This window comes from Aedes aegypti, chromosome 3, assembly GCF_002204515.2.
Source record: "Aedes aegypti strain LVP_AGWG chromosome 3, AaegL5.0 Primary Assembly, whole genome shotgun sequence".
NCBI lineage: Eukaryota > Metazoa > Arthropoda > Insecta > Diptera > Culicidae > Aedes > Aedes aegypti.
In genome coordinates, this window is record NC_035109.1 from 122222201 (window position 1) to 122237866 (window position 15666).

A 15666-nucleotide genomic window follows, 5' to 3' on the forward strand; every position below is an offset into this window, starting at 1 on the left:
TCATTGATTTGCTCGTCCCAATCGCATCCTGAGGCCCAGATATCTTGCATGAGCACTTTCCCATGTATAAGAAAAAAGGCAATGAAGCCTAAAGGATCGAAAAGGGTCATAAGTATCTTCAGTACTTCGCGTTTTGTTGGATTGTGGTTATTCTCCAAAATTGTGCGCAGATCATCTCTTAGAGAGAATGTATACGTGAATGTATCCTCGACAGGAACCCATCTCATCCCGAGTATCGATTCAGATATCGCGCTGCGCTCCAACGTCATATCTTTGATATTATTTGAAGTCTTTTCTCCAATGCTGCGCAGCAGTTCAGATGAGTTCGATCGGAAATTTCTTAATTCAAACCTCCTTCTGCATGTATTGTCCTCACCTCCTTCACTACCTGCTTGGCTTCTTGAATAGTCTCAAAGCTATCCAAATAGTCATCTACATAATGATATTTCTGGATGGCAATTACAGCTCGGGGATACTGATCGGAGAATGCCGCCGCGTTGACATTTTTCACATATTGTGCCGACGCAGGGGAGCACGTTGCCCCAAAAGTAGCCACATCCATCACATATATTTCCGGACGTTCCGACGGATCTTCCCTCCACAGGAATCGCTGGGATTGCTGGTCTTCAGCTCGCATTTTTAGTTGGTGAAACATTTCCCTAATGTCACCACTTACGGCAATCGGAAAATGTCTAAACTGAATGAGTACAGCCGTTAGTGACGACAGAAAGTCGGGACCCTTCATCAGTTGAGAATTAAGAGAAATTCCTGATGCTTTTGCGGCTGCGTCCCAAATTAGCCTTATTTTTTCTGGCTTTTTGGGATTCACTACCACACCAAGTGGTAAGTACCACACTCGCCGTGGGTCAGCTGTTTCTAGCTCAGCATTCGTTATCCGATGAGCGTAACCCTTTCGTTCGTATTCCGCTATCTGCTCTCGTATTTTCTGCTTCATACTTGGATCTTGCTTTAACCTCTTCTCCAAGGATTGCAGCCTACGTGCTGCCATCGAATAGCTATCCGGTAGCTCAGGATTATCAGTCTTCCACAAAAGGGCTACTTCAAATCCTGATGAGGTACGCCTGGTAGTGTCTGCCAGCATTCGTTTGGCCCTTTTATCCTCGTCAGATTCCAGTTTCGCTTGCGTACCTTCTGTTCCCATACTTTCAACTGTGAAAAAGTTTTTCAACTGCTCGTTCAACAGCATGTCGGGGTTGTCCACTTCGGTCATGTGGAAGTTTATCACTGCTTTGGGAAGAGCCAGCATCTGGTTTGCTGCCATAAATACCCCAACCTAGTCGGCATTTTGCAGCAATCGGTTCTCCTTGCCGTCCTTGACGGATTTTTAATGGAACACCCAACTGCAGATTATCCAGTCCAATCAAAAGTTGGGGTTGGATCCGTGCATGATCTTCTATCGGAAGACCACGCAGATGAGGGAATTTTTTTGCCAATTCTTGGTATCTCATGGACTGAGAAGGTAGGGACAGACTACTTACGGTATGAGCACCGACCAACTGATGCTTTGTCTTCCCTTTTTTCCCGGAGATCTCCAAGTGCACCTTTTGAGATTTTGCTTCCCTTCGGGTCACGTTTCCAGTCCATTTCAATGTTAACGGTTCATTCTCGCCATTTACGCCCAATTGACTTGCAACGCTCGCATCGAGAAAGGTGAGCTCCGACCCCTCATCAATGAAAGCAAATACCATGACTGATTGCTCTTTATAATGCAGTACAACGGGTAGCACGCGGAAGAAAGTATACGTACCTTCAGAAGACATGGAGACATTAGAAGAAACATTGACTGAGTGCGATGGCGCAGATGGAACTGGACAGTGGAGCAATGTATGGTGCTTATTGCGACAATCTTGAACACCACATCCTTGCCAGGATTTACATGGCCATTTCCCATGATTATTCAAGCATGTTCTGCAAAGTCCTTTGTGTTGTATGGTTTTCCATCGCTCGTCCACATTCATCGCCTTGAACTTGAGACAGTCGCAGACTCTATGACCCTCACAGTCGCAAACTACACAAATCTTACCAGTTTTCCTACTGTTAGTCGAAAATTTGGAGGAAGAACTAGTTTGTATTGCAGACCCTATTGAATGTGCTTGAATATGGGCCTTTTCTCTAGGTTTATATCGTTCATTTTTAAAACCACCGCTAGCGACCGGTAAGTCGAACGTAACTTCACTTGCTGCGCTGACTAATTGGGACATAAATTTACCAAATGTCCGCAGTGTGGGCATGGGGTAATGTTTCTTGTATATTCCCCAGTCTAGCCTGAGAGGACCTGGTAGTTTTTCAACCAATTGTTGTATTAGAATAGGATTGGTTAAATGGCTTTCCTGATGCGCTGCCTCCAGGTGGTCTACTAAGTTTTGTACTGCTAATCCAAACTCCATTACCGATTCTAGACGGTCGTGCCTTGGAGCCGCAACTTGCTGAACCTTTCGTAGCAAAGATCGAATCAGTAACTCTGGACGACCATATAAAGTGCGTAGCGTTTCGATTACCGAGGGAACACTGGACGGTAGCAATAGGCGACTGCGTACTGCCTCTAGTGCAGGTCCTTTCAGGCACCTTTGTAATCGGATTAAATTTTCAGCATCAGAATACCCGCAGGTGATTGTTGTTTGTTCGAAGCAGCAGATAAATATGGGCCAATCTTCGGGATTGCCACAGAACGTAGGTAACTCTTTACCCATCACTTGACGAGCTGCTATGTGTTCGGCTCCAAGCACTGTCGGCGTGTTGTTTTCGACCATTCGTCCTATTGGTTCCTCTGTCGCCATGGCACGATACCTAGATGGAATCCAAGGATTGTCGTGCAATGCGTGTTGATAGTTGAGATCTCTCTGCACTGGATTTGGAGGCGAAAAACGAGTAGAACCGTTTGGATTCGTTTGATAAACATGGTGAACGACAGGATTTTTAACTCCCATTCGCGAGGTAACCTGAGGATTGACTGCATCTACGGGGCCAGTAGGAATGCCAGTAGGGCTTGGATTGACGACTTCCTTATGTCGCCCTTGATTGTCCTCGCCACATTCCAAGGGTCTTCCAGTAAGTTGCAGATCCGCAAGCCACGATGAGACATTATCCTGAACGTCGACCTCGGATGCACATTTGCTGCCAGCGTTGCTTTCTGCGATTTGCCGTAAGAGTGCTTTCCTTTTCGTCAAAGAATCCTGCCGAATCTGCTGCTGCTCTTCTTGAATCTTCCGTTCTTCCGTTAACTGCAGCTGTCGTAACTCGGCTTCTTCTTCCAACAACTTTCTCTTTTCCTCTAACTGACGCTTCCTTTCCTCAATCTCCTTCTTCTTCATTTTCTCCTTTTCCTTCATTTCCTCTTCTTTCGCCAGACGTTCCTCTTCTACTATTTTCAGCTCCGCCTCCAGAACAGCAACCCGTTCAGAAACACGAGAGCCAGCCTGGCTTCCAACCGGAGTTTTCAGCTTTGTTTTACTCCGCGTGGTCATTACGCTACGGGAATCCGAGTGTTTGGGTCGATTTTCGCGTCCTGCCGTTCCTTTATGTAGCTGACCTGATGTTTCTCCTGTACACTCCTTACAAACGTACGATTGATCTCTTACGTTTCCATCAACATTTGCGCAACCAAAATGCTCCCATTCGTGGCATTTGTCGCAAGCTACCATTTGGTCTTCCGCTGAATTCGGTCGGGTACATCGCTTGCCATTGTGGCCATCTATCGAGTCGCGAAGATCTTCCATTTCGGAACCCACGTACAAAATATCTTTAAGTTTGTGGGGGTGGGAATGCCAAATTCTTTAGAGCAAACACAGGGTTGTAGTGTACTGCTTAAAGCTACAAATAAATTTTATTGTAAGGTAGAATCTCTTTATGTAAATCTATTGTCACTTACATATTTTGGTGATAACCTCCGAAACGTTCGATTCGTTTCGTCGACTGCTGATGATACTTGCTTCCTACAAATGTTTATTACTTGTAATATTTCTTTTTAGGATCATTTTCTATTACTTACTGCGTGTAGCCAAACTCTAGCCAAAGATTAAACTGTGATCTAGTATTAAGTTGAATTTAGGTTCTAAGTAAACAATATCGAGATCAATAGAAATAGGAATTTAGTTAAGTATTATTTCACAATTCTGCATAAAGGTTTTACTCACTAGGTTTAAGAACACTAACTGCATGAATTCAACACTAGATTAACTTGATAATTTAAGATTTGCTTAAGAAATTTTAGTTCACACTGACTGAAAATAACTTGATTGTTCTATCCAATTTATTTAGCATGATATGCAAAATCACTTATCGATCTGACAGTCCACGTCATCGACCGTTGACATAACTCCTCTTCTTTCATCTACGGCGTCGCTGCAACGAGGGGTTTGCCGTCACAAATTTGTTTGTTCATATATTGCTACAATAGGGGTACCGGGGGCAGTATGGACACCCGGGGCAGAATGGACACCCCCTGTATCTTTGCATAGGCGAATACTTTTACACTTTCAATGCAAACAATATTTCAGTTGCCGATCGGAAGAGTAAACTATCCACTAAAATTTCAGAAAAAATGTTCAAAACATTGATTTTAAATCGAAAAATTGAGCATGATTTTATTTGGTTCGAAAATTATAACATTCACACCTCACTAAATAAGGTTTCAGAAGCAAATGACTGCAAGTTGACCGATAATGTAGCTCTTGATTGAATCTTCAATTATTTATGCTATATTCAAAAATATAGTAGATTTTTTTCTGGTACTTTAAGACATTGAAAAACTTATATGGAAATTTCTAATACTGTTGGGGCAATATGGACACCGGGTGGCAAAGTAGAGCTGGCACTTCAAAGAGGAAGAAATATAACTTCAAACACAAAATTATCCAAAAATATTTAGCATTCAATGCAATAATTATGAAGTGGAACCCCAAATCGGTTGAAAATCGTCAATTCTTGATTAAAACTAACCTGGAGGCAATATTGAAAGCTTCCCTACGAAAAATGTCGTATATTGATTTTAATCATATTTTCAGTGGCACAGTGACCTGTCACTATGGTTTTCTGAATATGTACTTCATTTTCCGAGGTTTTGCGAACGATCGCAGGACAATTTTCCTATAAACATTGAGGTGTCCATACTGCCCCATGGGGGTGTCCACTTTGCCCCGCTAGCTTGATGGCGACTACGAAATATAAGCTTTTTTTAAACCTTTTTTTGACAACAAAATATGTTTTCCTGATTATGTAACCATGTTTAACAAATGCTCAAGAACTTTAAAAGCAGACTGCACATAAAAACAGTATAATATTCATGTTTTTACAGTCAAAATAGGCAAATTCCTTAGGGTGTCCATACTGCCCCGTGTCCCCCTAGTAATAAAAACGTACGCGAAGAATTTTCTTGATAAATTTACGTTTATTACTTTAATAAAAAATAAAATAGCTTTAAAAATGTTGAAAAACGTCCAAATTTACTGCCCGCTAGCAAAAATGCTAAGGAAGTACATCATCACTTAAGTCATTTGAAGCAAATTGAAGAGAACATATTTCAGATTTTTAGTACCTAGGCACTAGTTTATTTATCGAGCAATCATCACTGGTAAAGTGCAACTTATATTCTCTTCATTTTCGTATTCTTCTTAAGTGCGCATAGTAAGGAACCATTTTTCAACTATGTTCCTTATTATGCGCAGCAGTTAAAACACGTTATTTTCAATATACAATCAATCCTCCAGAGGTCGATATTGTAGGGAACCATCGACTTGTCGACACCATCGAGATATGGAATAGAAATACTTTGGAAAATTGTTTGAGGGGATCATCATAGTAAGGGAAGATTAAAAAACGACGTCCATCATATTTTAAGGATTTCTACACTCCGTCTCCGCAATCCTCTGTCGCGATTGTCATATTTTCGTAGACTCCTCCTCCCCTGAACGATGGACGTAATTTTTGAATGCTCCCTAACCATGCAATAAAATAATTTTGATTTTTTGTATAGTTTCATGAGTCAATTGGGTTAATTCTACGAGTGGCGTGAGGTGACAATTGTCGGTGTCGTATAGCGAGGTGACAATTCTCGACTCGAGTGAAGTGACTTGCCGTGCAAATCAAATGGAGAGTCACTTCACTCGAGTCGATAATTGTCACCTCGCTATACGACACCGACAATTGTCACCTCACGCCACTCGTAGAATAAACCCAAATATCGAGTAATGAAACATCGAGGTTTATTCGTATTTGCTATATAGAAATGCCAATACAGTACTGTTATTGATATGTAATAGGAATCGTTCATTAATTACGTCACGCTTATACAGAGTGACGATACTTCTCGTTTGAGTGATGAACAATACATTAAGAATGGATATACCCTTTCGCTCAAACTATTCTTCGTATTTAGTGAAAATGTTCGGGTTTCACATATAACAAACCAGAACCAGGTTCTTTTTATTTTCTTCAAACCCGGATCCGACCCGAATCCGAGACAATTATTTAATACCAAACCCGGACCCGAACCGAACCAAAGAAAATTTGGTTGTTATATTTTCTAGTGAAAATACATTCGTGCCTATTCTGCGCGGCGTGTGAGGTGACACGACTCGAATGAGGTGGCAATTGTCGACTCGCTCCCATTTGATTAACACTCGTCTCGACTCACACGCCGCGCAGAATAAGCACAATTAACAGTCAAGGCTAATTTTCCTCTACACGCCAAGGGTGAACGCAAAAAGACGTAGTTTGTACCCTTTTTGTATGTTGGTTTAGATTTTAGAAAACTAAGTTAATTACATGTTTTGGAAACCATATGATGATTTCGATTATTTTGAGAGCGACATTCCACGCTCCACTGGGGACGTAAAGCCGTATAAAGCAACAAAATGATGATTAATTCAGAGTTTAAATGCTAATAATGTTTTTAGTAAAATACTTCAACTGTTATAAAGAATTTATCGAGTGTGCAGAGTTAGGAACCTAAATGCGCAGAATAAGGGGCATTGCAAAAATGAGTGCACAGAGTTAGGAACACGAACACCTTTGAGAAAAATTAAAAATTTGCAACAAAAATCATTACTTAGGGAAGCTTTTATATTTTTTCCTTATACATAAGATCAATAAGTATTTGCTCCCAAAATTTCAGAGTATTGTGTTTTGTTTTCAATTAATTACAGCTGTTTGAAATTTGAAAAGCCTTAAGTGCGCAGAGTAAGGGGCCTTCACGGTAATGACCTTTGCAACACGCTAAAGAAACCATCCAACTAAAGGGCATTCCCCAGTATGACAAGAACGTGGGCAAAGCGGATCTCGAATGCAGAAGAATATGTAAATCATGTCTTAGAGCTGAAATGCCAAATCGCTGCTTCGCGGTAATAAAAAAGAAAAAGGCAGCGCTACCTATACAGTCGTCTTATGTTGTATCACCTGAGAATTTGTGCGGTTTGCTCAAGGTTAATGATGTTTCCTCTGCAATTTCGGGAAATTCGACAAATAATCCGGGCCCTGGGATTGTAAAGATCTCGGGAAATCACGGGTGAGACCCTCTATTCCTACGATGTCCTTTCAGAGATTTCAGTTGCAAAAAAACAGCGACATTTATCTGAATGAAATAAGTATATTTGGTAAATGGTGTAGTAAAGCTTACTTCAATTAAACATCAAAAAATGTAATTTAATCACATAGGTATAGCAGAAACGATATAAATACCAGATTACTGTCTTTGTAGAAAATCAAGATGTTCAAAGGTGCGATAAGATTAGACATTTAGGTGTTATATTTGATTCTAAACTTACATTTACTGGTCATTATACTATTGTTCATAAAGCAACCAATATTTTAAACTTTATTAAGCGTTTTAGCTCAAATTTTCGGGATCCATATACGATTAAAACCTTGTACATTGCTTCAGCATAATTATGCAGCACATAATTATGTAAGATCTGTTTTAGAATATTGTGTTTAGAATATTGTGTGGTCCCCAAATATGAAAACACATGAGGATAGAATCGAATCAGTACAAAAGCAATTTATTGAATCTGCCTTACGCAACGTTTCCACTGCCATCATCAATGTGATGGATTTTGCTCAGGTGGCGCAGATCATTGATGCGTGCCACTAGTGCTCTCTTTCATGCTCCCGCTGTTCTTATGCAGCGCAAATAGTGACGTCACTATTTGCGCTGTATAAGAACAGCGGGAGAATAAAAAAGAGAACTAGTGGCACGCATCAATCATCTGCGCCATCTGAGTAAAATCCATAACATTGCCATAACAGGCTCGATGCATGCTTATTGACATTCAAACTTTAAAGAAAAGTCGCGAATCAGCCATGATTTCATTTATCAATGATATTCACGTTCAACTGCCACTTCAATGACATCGTTTCGAGAGCAAACAAACAGCTTGGTTTTGTTCTGAAGGTAACAGAAGGTTTCAGCGACCCACTGTGTCTGAGATCCCTTTACTGCGCTCTAGTTCGTTCGATTTTGGAATTTGCTGAGATAGTGTGGTGTCCGTTCCACGCCAGCTGGATTACCGGAATTGAATCTGTTCAGAGAAAATTCCTGCGCCACGCCCTTAGAAATCTTCCTTGGCGTGATCCCAGTAACCTGCCTCTTTACAAAGACCGCTGTCGTTTATTGGGGGATTGATACTTTGGAGAACAGGCGTTGTGTATCGCAAGCTGCTGTTGTAGCCAAGTTGCTTCAAGGGGACATCGATTCGCCATCCCTTCTGGCTGATTTTAGCATCTACACTCCGGAGCGGAATCTGCGCAGACGAAATTTTGTCAGTCTCGGCAGTCGGAACACTCTATACGGACAACATGACCCAACTAGATATATGGCAACGAAATTCAACGAAATTTATCATCTCTTCGATTTTAACATCACTATGACGACGCTTCGTAATCGATTTGCAGAATACTTTAGACATAGGGGTCATGCACAAATTACGTCACGCTCCGAGGGGGGGTCAAGCCAAGCGTGACAAGCCTTACATAAAATTTGGAGGACTCATACAAAAAACGCGACAAAGGGGGCGTGACATAATTTGTGTACCATCCCATAGTTAAGTATGCATTTCATGTAATGTTGTCGTTTGTTGCTCGTTTTGTTTGTTAGTTTTACTTATATTCATTAAGGCAAATTTTTTGTGAGATGGATCAAATGCAAATAAATAAATAAATATTGTATCACATCGTATTAACTCCACCAATATTTTATCTAGTTTGAATTTCTACACGCCCACCAGACCGTTAATAAATCGGAATTTGCTTGCATGTCTTATTATAATCAGCATGTTTGATGTCTTATTATAATCAGCATTACACAGAAATTGATTTGACCATGTCGTGAGCAAAGGTTAGACAATATTTCAATTCCCTAAGATATAATACAACATAATACTATGCAAACATGGATTCTACAATTGATCGACGAAATAAATAAATAAATTCAGCTTTTTTAAGAATATTCTCATCTAATTCGCACAAGCAAGATTATCGCAAAGTTCGGGGAAAATTCCTTATCAATTTTTTTAAACATTTTTCCTTTGATTTGTTCATTAGAAATTCTGTTTACTGAAGTTTGTTTGTGCACTGAAAAAAATGGCTCACTACACAATATTGTTTCCGAGATTTGGCCCACGCTTATACAAGGTTGGACAGACTTGGACTAAATGAATATGTGAACTATTGATGTAAGAGCTCATGGTGGCTTTATTGTATGATTTCCTGGAAAAATCACTTAACAAAATCCTGAAATTAATGTTTGTTTTTGAAAGAAATCCTGCAAGAGCCTTTGGAGAATCTCTTAGAGTAACAACTAGGTGAAAGAACTGTGAACTGTAAAATTCTCGGGAGAAAATCTAGGAAAATTTTAAAGGTGATTGAGGTTGGAATACTAAAGGGGTTCCTGAAGCAATCTCTCCCAGAAATCGACCGAGGAATTTTTATACGAATTCCAGGGAGAATATGTAGAGAATTTCCCATAGGCATTCTGGAAGAAACCATTGAAGAAATGACTAAATAGGTATTTTTCTTACTGAAACTTTTCCTCAATGTCTTCATGAAAGTTCCAGAATAACAGTCACGTAAGAATCTCTGGAGCCTTTGGAATGTTGCACCAGGAGAAAAAATGACTGTAGACTGTTGAATGAAAAAGAGACTAAAATGACTATCAGTAGGTTTCTTTATAGTGACTTGATCACTATTTTAACGCAAGTTTCTAAAAAGCCTATTTTTAATGAAAGGCCTTCAACTTTTATTGAAAAAAGGCATTTTAGAAACTTGCATTGAAATAGTGACCATGTCTCTATGAAGAAACCAGCTGATTTCCGAAAATTAGGTTTCGAAATGTACCATAAAAATGCACGAGAAATAGTCTATTTGAGCGAATAGAATTCGGCCGATATTTTTTTCAATATGATAGAACTAAGTGTTTTCAAACTGTCGCGTTCAATTTCGGTTCCGCGTTTTTTTTTTTTCGATTTTGCTGATGGGATATCAAAACGGCTGATGGTGCTACCCCTTCCGAAAAACATTTGGAAAACGTGCTATGTGGAAATTGGATCGGAGTTTGTGAAAGTGGTTAGTTTGCTTTTACGCAAACGGTAGTGTCTCATGTTGTACGAGCTATAATTTCCGCGATTTTTGTCGTCGTATTAGCTGGTACCATTTCACTCGGAACCGACGAATGTTTCGTAGTACATTTTACTTTGAGTAACATTCCGCGTGTGGCGCTTCAATGAGAACGACATAGAATGCTGTTATGTTGCAAATAACAGAGGATTTCCAAAGGTTGAATACGGCGAGTTTGCTCCGATCTGGAGGCCAGAGGAACTCGGAAATATTCCTGTGGCCGGAGTTATGCCGGTGGATCACTGGGTCAAGTCGGGTAAAAAAGGGATGTTTTTTGGACATACCAAGTTACCACTTCTAGAAACTAGATATGTGGGCCAGTATACTGACAAAAAATCATTTGAATCCATTAAGAATTCTCTAAGCGGTGAGGGTTTCAGCATTTTTGCTTTCACTCAGACCTATACGAGTAAACTGCGAGCTTTCTTTGCCGATTGGCCATTTTTGCATGTGTATATCGTGTCGCAGGTACGAAGCTACTCTATGCCCTGGGAATTTAGAAAATTTCCTTTACGAAAACATCCTCGACCAGCGGGATTCGAACCCACTACCCTCAGCATGGTCATGCTGAATAGCTGCGCGTTTACCGCTACGGCTATCTGGGCCCCAATGGTAATAGTAGTAGGCTTTATTTCCGCGAAACTCACGTGGCTTTCCTGACTACATTAGTTTGAGGTGAAGATGCATCGAAGCCAAACCTCAATTTTCCAAGAGCACACATCTCGAGAACCAGACAAATGTTTGTGCTGAAAATATAACTCACTCAAATCGATCAAACGAGTGTTTTACTTATTTCAAGGCAATTTACCTACAGCGGCGATAGGCGTGAATTTCACTGACTTTGCTGACTGTGATTGGTTTTGCTAGGCGACTGTAGTATGAAACTCGGAAATTTTCCAAACTCTGAGCTTGAGGGGTTTTCTCGGTCAAGTTGTCTGAATCTTGGCAATAAAAATAAAAGTAAATACTTAAGTCGTAAATACTAACATGTTCTCGTTTTGCCAATAAATTACAATTACAAAAAGCAATTAAATACGACACGTCGCCAAATATGAGCTCAGTAGCTTACTCCAGCCGAAATGAATCAAAAGTGCCAAACATATGAGTCGAGAATTGTTACCTCGCTTCACGATACCGACGATTCTCACCTCACGCCACTTGTAAAATAAGCCCAAGTGACTACAGACGAGTCACATGAATCTGCTTGATTTACTAAATAGGCTCCATAATCCGGCTCCCTACTTTTCCAATAGAAAATCACTATAGATTCGTTTTCTCAAATGATTAATACGTTAGTTTCAGACAAATTAATGCTTTATTTGACAAAATAGATTATCTCTACGATCTACGTTAACACGACACATGTCGCAAAACGCCACATTTATGTATTGGAATAGAACGTTATCAACAGAAACGCGATCATAGTGATAGCTAATTGTAAGAGCAGAACAAGGTTCTCTTCCTTAAACGATACAGCTTTTATTTCTGCATTCGGAATTACGACGCTAGATTCTAAAGATACTTTGTTGGGATAAAACGAATTTATAATTTAAAATGTTACGTTCTCGCGCAAACACGAACCCTACGGGGCTCCCGATTCAATCTCACTGGCCGGCACGTCCGGTTCCTCATCATTGTAGATGTTTTCAGCCATTTGCCAAACCTGCATGATGTTATCCTCGGACACCGAGCAGATGACCCACGGTTCATTGGGGTTCCACGAGAAATCGGAGATCTTGGCCGTGTGGCCACCGTGGATGAAAAGAAGTTCCGGCGGTCCATCCTCGGTGTCTTCGGCGCTTTGCTCTTCGCCAATCTTGGACAGATCCCACACATGAAGCCGCCTATCGGTGCCGGATGAAGCAAGAATGGTTTCGTTATGTGGCGACCATTGGACCTGGAAGATTTCATCCTTGTGCGACTCGAACGAATGCAGTTTGAGCTTGAGGTTGCGGAGATCCCACAGGGCAACGGTTTTGTCTGCAGATCCAGTGGCCAGAATGAATTCTGAATAGGGATTGAAGCTCAGGCAGTTTACTTCAGCCGTGTGCGCGTCGACGGTATGCGATGGCTTGGAGGTGTTATTACAACGGGTATCCCAGATCATCAGTTTCTGATCATCGGCTACCGAACCGAACAGCGATTCATGTAGCAAATGCCAGGCCACGTCTTCAACGACCGCCGTATGACCGGTGAAAATGTTCTTAGCGTCGATAATTCGGTGTTCCTTGGGAGTCGCATTGATATCCCACAAGCAAATTGTATGGTCATCACTGGCTGATAGAAGGTATCCGTTCAGATTAGGATTCCAGGATAGCCCATAGCCTTCTTTTTGATGACCCCGTAGACGCAAATCCGGATGGCATTCGCCACTTGGTTCCGGTTTGCTCGGATGCTTCGTGTAGTCGAACACCAAGACATCACTGGATGGCGTTTTGGTAGCGATAACGCAGGGATTCTGCGGCATGTATCTTGCCCTATTGACCTCACCCTCGTGATTGATCTTGATTTCAATCTCAATCTTACCCGATACGGATCCAAATCCGCCAAACTCTCCCTTCTCATTGTCATAGTGGCTCGCGTCAAACTGGGCGTCCTCATTCGGAAGTTGCACACTGGCAATCAGCAGGTGATTCTGTTCATCCGATGTGTGCGTTCCCAGTATCAACCGATGGACGGAGTAATCTTTGCCTTCCGGTTTGGTCACATCCGGCAACCATTGCGCAGTCAACGAAGGCCACTCCAAAGCATGGGTCATTACCAAATCGTACAGGAAAGGAGTGTTCTTCTTCCATACTTTGTACTCCTCGTTGATGACACGCTCCTCAACGGCATCATCGAAAGCTTCCGCTGCAAAACAATAGTAAATCGAATCAAAATCTTATAAACATTCTGATAGCAAAACCCAATCTTACCTCCATCGCCACGATCACCCATTTTTGCAGATGCTTCCTTTGAAGATCAATCACCCGCCAAATCGTCAAGCTTGCAGCCAGCCGAAAAGTTTCTCTTTTCCTCCCGTCACCTCTTCTTCCACAGACACGCTTGCAAATTGGGGCACTTTGAACTGCAATTAAACGGAGGAAAAACCGTCCAATCGTGGAGATTTTATCGTCATTAGATTCACTAGCACCACATTTATCAATAAAATAGAAAACTAACAGAAATAGTAAGCTATTGTAACAGAAAAATGGAATTATTACCGAGCTGCACAAAATACCACTGCTTCGCTCCAGAAATCGGCGCTTCTTTTGTGCAAAATGCCGCAAAAATGGCTGCGTGCGCAATTGAGTGGTCAGAGAAATTACCTGGTCATTCAATGACATTTGACGTCTTCCTTGCAGTGTTGGCAGTTCTTAGGCTTTGAACCATTTCACCGATTCGTTTAACTTGATATTAAAATTTAAGTTGAATTTTGACATTTCAATAGTTACACGCAAACTATTTTGTTGTATAATCTACCGAATCCATGGTAGAATTAAGAACTGCACCAACGATTTTCAACCGACTACAAAAATCTGTTAAGTTTACTAAAATCTGGTAAAAATCACTGAGCAGTGCAGTAAATTTGTCTATGTCGATAGTAGCATCCACTACAAAGCATTGTGTTTCAATCCATGACACCCACCGTACAACACAGTCTGGTCAAAAGTATGATGCTAAACTTCTCAAATCTAGAATGTTTCTAGTCAAAAATACTACAACTCTGGTTAAATCAAAAGAAGAAATTTTCTTGTGTAGTGATGTTGACTATGTTTTGGTAGAGTTAACAGATTAATGTAGTCGGTTGAAAATCGTTGGTGCAGTTCTTAATTTTACCATGGATTCAGTAGTTTCTACAATAAAATTCATTTCAGTGTATATTTTTGGTTAAATCAAAGACAACTTCGCGGTCGACCCATTTGAGTTTTGTCAGTCAAGTAGTAGCTCTGAACAAAGTTGACAGAGATTGGAAGGTATGAATAAAAAGCGTTGAACCAAAGACAAAATAGTTGAACTCTCGCATACTCTGAGATAACGCCCTAAAAACGATTGGTAGCGCTCGTTGTTTCTGAGCAAAACTTGTATAATTTGTGATCTTGCCCTAAAAGCCATTAGTAACCGAGTATGTAGCTTGCAGTTACCGTGCAAACGGATGGATTTACACCTTACTCAACAATGCTACAATGAAGAGAAGATACTCATCTATCTCCTAGTGGTGATAGTTTTCATCCTGGTCCTTGCATTTACTTAGAAACAAGGAGCTACACACACGATTACCAATGGCTTTTAGGGCGAAATCACAGGTTATGCGAGAAAAGAAAGAACCCAGACAACCAGAAATCGCATGAAAGTTCACGTTACAACTCGTTTATCCATACTAATTACATCAAACCCGCAAAACACCGTGGATAAACTCGTCAGTTTGATGAGTTTCCTCGCATAAAACACTTCTTTTCTGAGTTCATTTATACATTTTGTTTCGTCTCGTACACTCATACAAAGTAAGTCGCATCAATCCGTAGCAGCTGTCAAATCAACATTTGTTATCATAAGTTAAGTCGCATAAGATCACAGGTTGGTTCGGTAGAATATTTATACACTCGCATTGTATGTTATTATTCATCACATAATATATGCACGCATATCGCCTCCACTTTTGTACGTAGAAGGCCTTTTCACGACATCTTATAAGTGAAATTTTGCACATATAAAGCCTCCAGGTGATTTCGTTATACGTACATTTTGGTTGTCTGGGAATAAGCATCCAAACCAACATCAAGGGCAGGTATATAATGATTCTTTCCTCCTCATAGCCTTGTTAAATAGCATGAAAATCTATTCAAATGCTCAGAAACTTTAGGGCGAGATCAGAAGTTATGCGAGAGCTTTACTACATGTAGCATCTACTCAAAAACAAAATCCTCAAAGTTTACTACACTTTTGGTATTAATAAAAAAAACTTTAGAACATGTAGTCACGTATATGGCAACCCTAATCCCACCTAATGGATTTGACAGCAGCCAAGATCTTTTGAGTATCCGCATTGAAATGCATTTG

The 15666-nt window shown here is 40.6% G+C and overlaps 1 protein-coding gene across 2 annotated transcripts; it reads right to left on the reverse strand.

Annotated features, from left to right (window-relative positions):
* Window positions 1-11922: 11922 nt before the first annotated feature.
* Window positions 11923-13919, reverse strand: LOC5572564 (probable histone-binding protein Caf1). Of its 2 annotated transcripts, none has more exons than XM_001654030.2 (3): window positions 13830-13919; window positions 13542-13693; window positions 11923-13476 (listed from the first exon to the last, which is right to left on the reverse strand). In XM_001654030.2, exons 2-3 carry the CDS (start codon window positions 13561-13563, stop codon window positions 12209-12211), a joined length of 1290 nt encoding a protein of 429 aa, XP_001654080.1. In that variant the 5' UTR covers window positions 13564-13693; window positions 13830-13919; the 3' UTR covers window positions 11923-12208. The 2 variants fall into 2 exon arrangements, with proteins under 2 accessions (XP_001654080.1, XP_001654079.1); XM_001654029.2 differs by having other exon boundaries at window positions 13789-13885.
* Window positions 13920-15666: the final 1747 nt, after the last annotated feature.